General features: G+C 67.8%; 1 protein-coding gene across 1 annotated transcript in view; it reads right to left on the reverse strand.

Moving 5' to 3' along the window:
- COL18A1 (collagen type XVIII alpha 1 chain) overlaps positions 1 to 7,876 on the reverse strand; it is an 85,659-nt gene extending 77,783 nt beyond the window's left edge. The window contains exon 1 of the mRNA XM_070071757.1: positions 7,655 to 7,876. Coding sequence (XP_069927858.1) covers positions 7,655 to 7,817 — 163 coding nt within the window. The 5' untranslated portion in view covers positions 7,818 to 7,876. The remainder of the gene's footprint in view (positions 1 to 7,654) is intronic.
- Positions 7,877 to 9,838: the final 1,962 nt, after the last annotated feature.

Below are 9,838 nucleotides of genomic sequence, written 5' to 3' on the forward strand. Positions count from 1 at the left end.
GCTCTGTGGATGGCAGGGCGGCGGCCCCCCGCGGCCCCGGGAATCCCGGCGCCGCCTCCACAGCGCAGCGGATTCCGGAGCCTGGGCAGGCACCGCTTATCACCAGGCCCCCGCGGAAACCACACTGGGGCCTGGAATTCTCTCTGCTAAAGACAGAAGGGCAAAGGTCAAGTGAGATGCTTCCACAGACCGCCAGGCTCACCCGCCGCAGGACGGACAGACTGCCCCCCACCCCCACTCAGCCCACGGGGAAGCTGGCTTGTCACGGGGTGACGACCCTGAGGCAGAGGTGGGGGTGCTGGGGGCGTGGCAGCAGCTGGGCCCCGAGGCTGGTCAGGCCCTGACCTGAGGCCTGGATTTCCCAGTGTGGGCAGAGACCCCTTCCAGGCCCAGCACCCTCCCAGCAGGCCCAGCGTCCCCACTACACCAAGGACATCAGACGTGGGGGGGTCCTGCCTGTCGCCAAGGCCTCTGGCCAGAACGCAGCCCACAGGGGGTGACCCAGGTCTGGCCAACCCTAGGTGCAGGCTGTGTGCTCGCCCAGCCCCACTGCAGACCTGCACCCCCCCCGCCCGGGGCATCCGAGCTACCATCGGGACCAGAGTCCCGTCCCCATGGCCCCGCTCAGGGGAAGGTAAAGGTTCCCACGGCCCTGCTCGCGGCACTCTGCAAACGACAGCCCTTCCTCCCTCTACATGGGCCAGCCGTGGGCAGCAGCCTGCCACAAAGCCACGGTGCTAAACAGCCACTGAGGTTCAGGGTCACACACCTAGAACCAAGGGGTCGCAGGGCCGGCTCCTCGGGAGGCTCCAGGGGTCGTGGCCCCCGCCCACACCTCCATCTCCTCCACCAGCCCCTGCTGCCCCTCTCCCCCCTGCAAGGGTTGAGAGGACCCTGGGCCACCCCCACGATGCAGGCACCTCCCAGCTCAAGGCCCTAACGCACCCACAGCCACCTCTGCCACTGAGGCCACGCCACCGGCCCACGGGTCAGGCTGGGGGTTGGGGGCCACTGTTCAGCCTGCTTCCCGCACCACCGGGGCCAGGCGTGGGGTCCAAGCATGCAGCAGGGTCCAAGCCTTTGCCGCTGGGAGGTGGCCCAGGTCAGCTCAGAGCGCCAGGAGCCCACGGTGGCAGGAAGCAGGGGCTCCCAGAGGTCCCACCGGCCAGCGGCAGAGGGATGCTGCCGGCCAGGACAACGCACCCACTTAGAAAGGACTCCCCCACCCCGAGGGAGGGAGAGGCCCAGGGAACAGAGACGGCTCAGGCCCAGGGGCTGGGGGTCACACCACGGTCCACCGCTTCCAAAGCTAAGCCGGGCGCACGGCCCTCACTGCTGTCCTAACCCTAGGGATCAGGAGGAAGGAGGGGCCCAGACACGCAGGACGGGGTGAGGGGGGCATGGAGGAGGCTTCTTCGGGAAGGTTCCCTGTCCAGGCTGGAGGCTGAGGGGTTCCACAGAACCCTCAGAACAACCGGGCCCAGCCCACAAAGCCCAGGGTGCCTCTTCCTGCCACATCCATGGGGGCCCCCACGGGGGTCTCCGGGACAGCCCATTACCCCTGCAGTGCAGACGAGGCCTCTTGGGACCCTGCTTGGCAGCTCGGCAGCAGCCTGCCACGCCGACGCCCAGTGGAACGCCAGAGGAACCCAGCAGTGGCCAACTGCAACACCGCCACTCCCACCAGGGCACAGAGAGGGCAAGGGACCCACCCGAGGCCACACAGCACTTGGACAGCAGCCCGAGCTGTGCACCATCACACAGGGAGGTGGGGGTTTGGTGATCCTGTGACTCTTCTCTCTGGTTCTAGCTGCACCCCCACACGACGGGGTCCCCCCAGGTCCCGGCACGGCAGTAATGGAGCACAGACCGCACACGCCACAGCCATGGGACGGGTCAGGGGCCACAATGTGAGGGAAAGCGCCTTCACGCTGTCGGAAGCACACAACCTGGGGGCCAGCGCTGTGGCGTGGAGGGTAAAGCCGCCACCTGCGATGCCAGAGTCCAAGTGGACGCTGATTTGAGTCTCAGCCATTCCACTTCTGGTCCAGCTCCCAGCTAATGGCCTGGGACAGCAGCGGAAGATGGCTGGGCCCTGGCACCCATGTGGGAGACACAGATGAGGCTCCTGGCTTCTGGCTCCAGCCTGGCCCAGCCCTGGCCTTTCCGGCCATTTGGGGAGTGAACCAGTGGATGGAAGATTTCTCTCTCTGTGACTCCGCCTTTTAAATCAATCAATCAATCTTTAAATATATATATATACACACACACACAATATCCCAGTCAAAGGGTGACAACAAATGAGAAAACCTCACGAGATCTGCAGTTCAGGGCTTGGCAAGGGGAGTCCAGGGGACACAGGACGGCTGCTGACCACAGGGGAATGGTCCCCCACGTCAGTGACAAGCCTGCAAGGCGGAACCAGGACGGGTTCTCACGCCGAGCAAATCGGAGAGACCTGATAGCAGCTGGGGCTGGAGGCCAGCCGGAGCCCGGCGGGGGAGCTGAGATAAGGCCCAGCACAGGATGGCAGATGTAACCCAGGCCCACCACGGCCTGCCCTGGGCGCCTCAGGGTCTGCTTGGCCCCGTCCTCGCCACTCACCCCGCTGTGGGCCTCAGCCTGCTTGAGGGCACTCAAAAATGCACCCCAGTGAACAGAGAGAATACGCGACCCGCACGGCCTTGCTGCCCCCATGCCCCAGCCCTGGACCAGCGGGGGTGAAGGGGCCCAAGGCTCCCCAGTGATGCTGGCCCTGACCCTGCTGGCCTCCAGCCCTGGCTTGGGAGGGGCCACAGGCTCACCTTGCTCACCCAGGACAAGCACAGCCACCAGGGCGTCCTCCCCGGGCCAGGCCGGTGGCCTGAGCCGTCCTGGGGCGTCACCCCTCCCCACCACGCCCTGCCCACCCTGACAACAGTGGCCACGCGCACTGACATTTCCTGGTTGCCTAAAACACCAGTGTGGCGTCCACACCCCTGCAGGCTGGGGGAGCGCTCAGGCAGACAGAGCCACCATCCAGACCCTGGAGCAGCGCGGCTCCCACGCGGCGTCGGCTCAAGCACCCAGAGTGGAAGGCGCCAGAACCGCCCGCTGGCAGGTGCTCGGCAGAGCCGCAGCTGCCAAATCCGACGGCTCCCGAGCGCTTGAAGCTCAGATCTGAAGCAGAGGCGACTGCTGTCCTGACGGCCCAGCGGGGAGCACGCCAGACCCCACGCCAGCCCGCACCTGCTGAGTGACACGCACACGGCCACCCCGCGGGCCCCACGCGGGCCCACCCCATCTGCTCGCCAGCCCCGTGCCCAGCCTAGGTCGGTCCTGTGTCGGTCAGCCCTGACCCACGCCAGGGCCTGTGTGCGCTGGACCCAGCCCCGACGGGTGTCCACTCGTGAGGTGTCGGTGACCGGCCCTCCCCACCTCATCACAAAGTGCCCCAGGGCTCAGCCCAGGAGCCACGCACGCCATTTGCCGGCTCGAGTTCCAGACACCCAGGGGCTTGTGCACAGTCCCCCTCCACAGCTCTGGGGCTTGTGCACAGTCCCCCTCCACAGCTCCAGTGCTGTGCACAGTCCCCCTCCACAGCTCTAGTGCTGTGCACAGTCCCCCCACAGCTCTGGGCTTGTGCACAGGCCCCCTTCCACAGCTCTAGTGCTGTGCACAGTCCCCCCACAGCTCTGGGCTTGTGCGCAGTCCCCCTTCCACAGCTCTAGTGCTTGTGCACAGTCCCCCTCCACAGCTCTGGTGCTGTGCACAGTCCCCCTTCCACAGCTCTAATGCTTGTGCACAGTCCCCCTTCCACAGCTCTGGTGCTGTACAGTCCCCCTCCACAGCTCTGGTGCTTGGGCACAGTCCTCCCTTCCACAACTCTGGTGCTTGTGCACAGTCCCCCTTCCACAGCTCTAGTGCTGTGCACAGTCCCCCTCCACAGCTCTGGTGCTTGGGCACAGTCCCCCTCCACAGCTCTGGTGCTTGGGCACAGTCCCCCTTCCACAGCTCTGGTGTTGTGCACAGTCCCCCTCCACAGCTCTGGTGCTTGGGCACAGTCCCCCGCCACAGCTCTGGTGCTTGGGCACAGTCCCCCTTCCACAGCTCTGGTGTTGTGCACAGTCCCCCTCCACAGCTCTGGGGCTTGGGCACAGTCCCCCTCCACAGCTCTGGTGCTTGGGCACAGTCCCCTTTCCACAGCTCTGGTGTTGTGCACAGTCCCCCTCCACAGCTCTGGTGCTTGTGCACAGTCCCCCCACAGCTCTGGGCTTGTGCACAGTCCCCCTACACCTCTGGTGCTGTGCACAGTCCCCCCACAGCTCTGGGCTTGTGCACAGTCCCTCCACAGCTCTGGTGCTGTGCACAGTCCCCCTCCACAGCTCTGGTGCCGTGCACAGTCCCCCTTCACAGCTCTGGGCTTGTGCACAGTCCCCCCACACCTCTGGTGCTGTACACAGTCCTCTCACACCTCTGGTGGACAGCTGAGCTGGGTTTCTGGCAGGGAGAGAGCCCCTGCAGGACACAGCGGCTTCGCCCTGTGGCCTCCAAGTTCACTCTGACTCAGCGCAGCCTCCGGGATCCCAAACTCCTGACAGTCTCTCCATAGTGGCCCAGACCGCCAACCTCACACGTGACGCAGCCTGGGGACTGGCATTGCTCCCTGGCCCTCTGCCAGCCTGGGCGGGGCTGGGGACAAAGCTGACCAAGCTCTGGGCCTGTCTGGGGCTGTCCCAGGAAACAGAGACACAGTACTTGTTATGAAGATGGGAGGTACAGTGATGCCAGGACACAACGGTGTCGCCAAGGGCTTTACAGAGTGACCAACTGCTGCTCCTAACACCGCGGGACGGAGACGGGGACAGAGGCAGCGAGGCCAGCTGACACAGCAGTGGCCAAGCCCCTTCCAAGATGGCCCCAAAGTGGGGCTGAGAGGAAGTCATCCAGGACAGGAGCCAGGCCTGCAGGGGGTGTCTGCACCCCAAACCACCCTGGCTGGGGCGCTGAGGGCCAGAGAAGCAGGCAGAGGCCACGGGAACTCCTGGTGGCCACACCTCGGTACAAGCAGGTGCCATGAGCCACGGCCCAGCCACAGCCAGGGCCGGCTTTGCCTCCCGACCTGACTGCTGACTGAGCTCGGCCAGGGCAGTTGGCTCCACTGGGCTGCACCCTCCCCTGGCCCCTGTGAGGGGACGGTAACCGGGGAGCGGCCTCCACTGCCTCCCTCACCCCCGCCTCAGGGTTCTGGGGAGCCCGTGGCCTAGGGCCCCGCAGGGACCCACCGGCAGGCCCTGGCCTGGGCAGCAGCGTGAGTCTGAAGGAGCCCCTCGAGGGGAGGACAGCCCAGCAGGGGCTGCCTTGGGCCCTGTGGGCGGATCAGGCTGAGGCTTCCGACCCAGCCCGCCCCCACAGGCTGCCCCGCAGCCCAGCAGTGGTTCGCAGAGCAGAGCCCTTTGCCTCCCGTGGGGCCGGCATGGGGATGCAGAACCAGCAACCTGTAGGAGTGGCTGCTCCACTTCCCATCCAGCTCCCTGCTAATGCGCCTGGGAGAGCAGCAGGAGCCAGCCAAGCCCCCGGGCCCCTGCACGCATGAGGGAGAGCCGGCTTCAGCCTGGGCTGCCCCCGCCACTGTGGCCATTTGGGGAATGAACCAGCAGATGGGCGGAAAATGGTCTCTCTGTGTAACCACGCCTGATTTCAGATAAAGAAATCTTCAAAGAAGAAAAGAAAGAAACCATCTCAACAACCCCGGTGGAGAGGCATGCGTGCACGTGCGTGGTGTACACGTGCGTGTGGCAATGGGAGTGTGAGTCTGCCTGTGACTACACGTGTGGGCACGCGTGTCCTCCACCCTGACACGCGTGTGCAGACGCAGGTGCGACCCCCACTCTGCATGGAAGAAGCTTCTCTCCTTCCAGGGGGCTCTCCCACCTTCCTTCATTAAAAAAAAAAAAAAGCAGGAGGACCCTGAAAAACGAGTTTTACTGAAACTGAAAACTAACCTGGAGGTGCGCGAACCTGAGCAGGGGGACTCGCAGTGGGGGAGGGGAGACCAGGCGCCCTTTCCATCTTTGGGGGTAGAAGGTTAGCCCAGCGCTGCCTGCCTGGGAGGACCCTGCGAGGCCCCGTCTCTGAGCCCCCACTCGTGCTGACCACCACACGGGGCAGTGCGAGCGGGGAGAAGAGCCAGGGCACCGGCCGGCCGGGGGACACTGGGGATGCCAGCACGGCACAGCGGCAGCTCAGACACGGCCCTGGTGTGGCCGTGGGCACCGGCCAACGCCCACCAGACACAGTCCTTTACCTCCCAGGGGCCTCCGCCTTGCCCAGCGGGTGAGCCGCAGCCATGGCGCGGGCACGGAGAGGCGGGGCCTGGACACAGACGCCACTCAGGAGCAAGGGAGGCACAGGGACGAACCCTTACACAAAATGCCACAGGCTTCGTTCCGATCCAGCGCCGAGAAAGGGTGCCTGGGCACCCGGGTCCCGCCCGTCCCGGGGGCTCCCGGGGTTTCCAGCAGGAGCCAAGCCCCAGGGAAGTCAGGCCTAGCCTTCCCGATAACACCCCAGGGGCCATTGTTCTCCCGGCTCAGGGATCAGATCCTGGGCCGGGCCAGGGTCCTCCAGTGCGGGGGGAGGGGCCGCTTCCCACTCCGACCTCGGGACGCACACCGGGGGACCGAATTCCATGAGGCCCCGCCCATCCCATCGCACACCTGGCGGGCGGCGCCGGGAGCGCCGCCGACGTCTGCTCCCCGCTCTCCCGGTCTCCCGGTCTCCAGGGTTCACCTCCCCAAATGTGCCGACGCCGCCGTCTAGACTTCGCTTCCCAGGGCTGAGCGCCCGCGACCTCTCCGGGCTGAGGCTTCCGCCCCTCCGATCCCGGCGCCTGCCTCCCGGGTGCCCCGCAGCCACCACTGCCGCCCAGAGCGACGTGGGGAGAAGCTTCGCCCGCTACAAGCGGCACAAATAAGTAAGCCACCATCGGCCACAGGTGTTCTTCAGGTGTGCTTGCGAGGCCTGCGCTGGTGCCGCGGCGACGGCGCCCCGACGCACCCAGGCCGGTTCCCCCAGTCCATCCCTCCCTCCCGGCCGGTACCCGTCCGGCGCGGGCCGGGGCGCGTACCGCAAGCGCACCTGGAGGCAGGTCCCGGGCGCGGCGTCCCAGGCCCCCTTGTCCTGCGCCTCCGCGGTGCCGCCGAGCCGGGGGCGCACGCGGGAGGAGCAGTTGGGGCCCGGCGGCGGGCCGTGCGCCTCTGCGCGCATTGTTCCCGGCGGGGCCGCCCCGGTCGCCGGCATCAAAGCGGACCGCGCGCAACCCGACACCGGCGGGCGCGGGGCCCGGCCGCTGGGAGCCCGCGCGGCTTCGCCTCCACAGGCTGCGGAGCCGCGGACGCCGGCAGTGCCGGGGCCGAGGAGGGCGGCCCGGGCCCCATGTCTCCGGGGACGCCGCGCCCACGGCCCCGCACCAGCTCCGCGCGCGGCCGCTGAAGCTAGGCTAGGACGCGAGCGACTCGGGCCGCGGCCGAAGAATGAATGACCGCCCCGGACCCCGCGCCAGGCCACCTGCGCGCACGCACAGGGCCGGGGACGCCGCCTCCCAGACGCTACCGAGACCGCACAAAGGGCGCCGGCAACGGCGCGGACCCTCGCGGGCCCCGCCGAGTCTTACCTGGCTCCGCCGAAGCCGCGCCGGCCCCAAGCAGCAGGACCAGGGCGGCCAGCACGTCCAGCAGCCGCCGCCGCGGTCGCAGCCAGAGCCACCTGCGGGCGCCGGGCGACAGGTGAGGGCGCCGTGCGTCCTCGCCGGCCCCGCGGCCGCGCCTCGGCGCCATGCTCGACCGGACAGGCTCGGCTGCGGATGCTGCGCCTCGGCCGCGGTGCGCCCGCTGCCCGCCGCGCTCGGGCCGGGGGCGGGCGGGGGCGTGGCCGGGCCAGAGGGGCGGGGCCTGCGGGAGGGCGGGACGGGCAGAGCTTGCGGGCCCGGGAGGGGCGTGGTCGGATGGGAGGGGCGGGGCCTGCGCGGAGGAGCGGACGCGGGGCGGGGGAAGAGGGGGTGGGGGGACGGGACGGCGAGTGCGGGGGGCGGCTGCGCTGACCCCGCGGCTACCCCAGCTCTGTCCGCCCGGGCTCCTCGGCTCAAACCTCAGGCTAGACCCGGTAACGCGGGCGCGCTTCGCCAGCAGAGACGCCCGCGGGCGTGCGGGACGGGGACAGCGGGCAGCGGGGGAGTGCGTGGGGCCGGCACCGCGTCGGAGAGACCCCCAGCCTCGCGGCCCGGTGGGTGGACGTGGGCCGTGCACCCCGTGAGTCCTGCGGCGGCCGCCCCCACGGGCACCAGCGCGTCCAGCCGCACCTCCAGGACAGGGGAGAGGGCCTGGGGTTGCCATCTCTGTGCGACCTCCCGACCCCCTCCGGCTGACCCAGGCCCGGGGCCTTTCCTGGAGCAGCCCTGCCGGGGTAGCCCGTCTCAACCCGCGAGGCCACTCCGCGCCCCCAGAGCCCTCCTGTCCAGCAGGTCTGGGACCGGCCCCTTCTGCCCTACAGACCCTCTTGCCAGCTGGGTGCGCTGCCGGCCCTGCCCGGGTGCCGGCCTGGCCAGGGCTCATCTCCTTGACCCCAGAGCCATCCACAGCAAGGGACACCAGCCCACCACCCGGCAGGCCTGAGACACCAGTGGCCGCACCCTTCTCCCGGGCGGGGCCAGGGCCCCCACACCGACCTAAAGGGCTCAGCCGCTGCGCCTCCCTGGCCAGTCTGCCCTCTGCACCTCCCCCTGCCTGCTGCTGCCTCCCCAGCGCCAGCCCGGGGGCTGCTCCGGATGCTGATCTGCTCACATCACCCCGTCTGCTGCAGGCTTCAAAGGCAGGAGCCCTCCTGCTGGGCCTGCCCAGTCCTGCGTCCACCTGGCCAGCGTCCCTGCCACCATCCGCTTCAAACCTGAAGTCGTTCTCCCCGTGGCCAGGGTCCTCGAGGACCCCAGGGAGGGGGGGATCGATTTAGAGGGCCGAGAACACATTCTCATTTATTTTAAGATTTATGTATTTATTTGAAAGGCAGAGTTACTGGGGGAGAGAGAAATCTCCCACCCGCTGATTCACTCCCTAAATGGCTGCAAGCCAGGAGCCTGGAGCTCCATCCGGGTCTCCCACGTGGGTGGCAGGGGCCCAGGCTCTTGGGCCATCTTCCGTCTTCCGTCGCTTTCCCAGGCCGTTAGCAGGGAGCTGAACCAGAAGCAGAACAGCTGGACTCAAACCAGCACTCGTGTGGGCCACCGGCGTCGCACCAGGCCACGAGGCGGTGTCACTGCTACACAGCGCTGGTCACCCACGTGTTTCCATGAACAGCACGGAGCAGACGTGTTCACATGTACCGTGTGTTCCCACATGTGCGGCATCTGTCTGCCCATCCTGTCCTGTAGCTGACCCATGTGTCCACTGCACGTCCCTGCCTGCGTGAGCAGTCAAGTGGGGACCCCCCCACCCCGTATGCCCCAGGGCCCATCCTGCTTCCACCCCACCCAGCTGATGACTCCCGCCCCTCACAGAGCAGGCCTCTGCAGGTGAGGCGGGTGACTGGGTGCAGGCCCAGGGGACAGGGTGGGGCACGCTGGGCCTGCCCACCCTCAGCCTCTCCCTTTCCCCGCTGGAGGGAGAGGAGGGGGCCCCAGGGCAGGGGTGAGCCTGCTCTGGGGGGCTCGGGCCACCAGGAGGAAGCCAGCGCGGCTGACCGTTCCCGATCCCTGGAAGAGCATGGGGCAACAGAGCACAGAAATGCGGCTTCCCAGGGGACGCTGGGGACGGCCCCACTTGCGTCTAAAGGAGCACATCCTGTGCCCCTTTTCCGCTTCGTGTCT

This window comes from Oryctolagus cuniculus, chromosome 4 (assembly GCF_964237555.1).
Source record: "Oryctolagus cuniculus chromosome 4, mOryCun1.1, whole genome shotgun sequence".
Lineage (NCBI taxonomy): Eukaryota > Metazoa > Chordata > Mammalia > Lagomorpha > Leporidae > Oryctolagus > Oryctolagus cuniculus.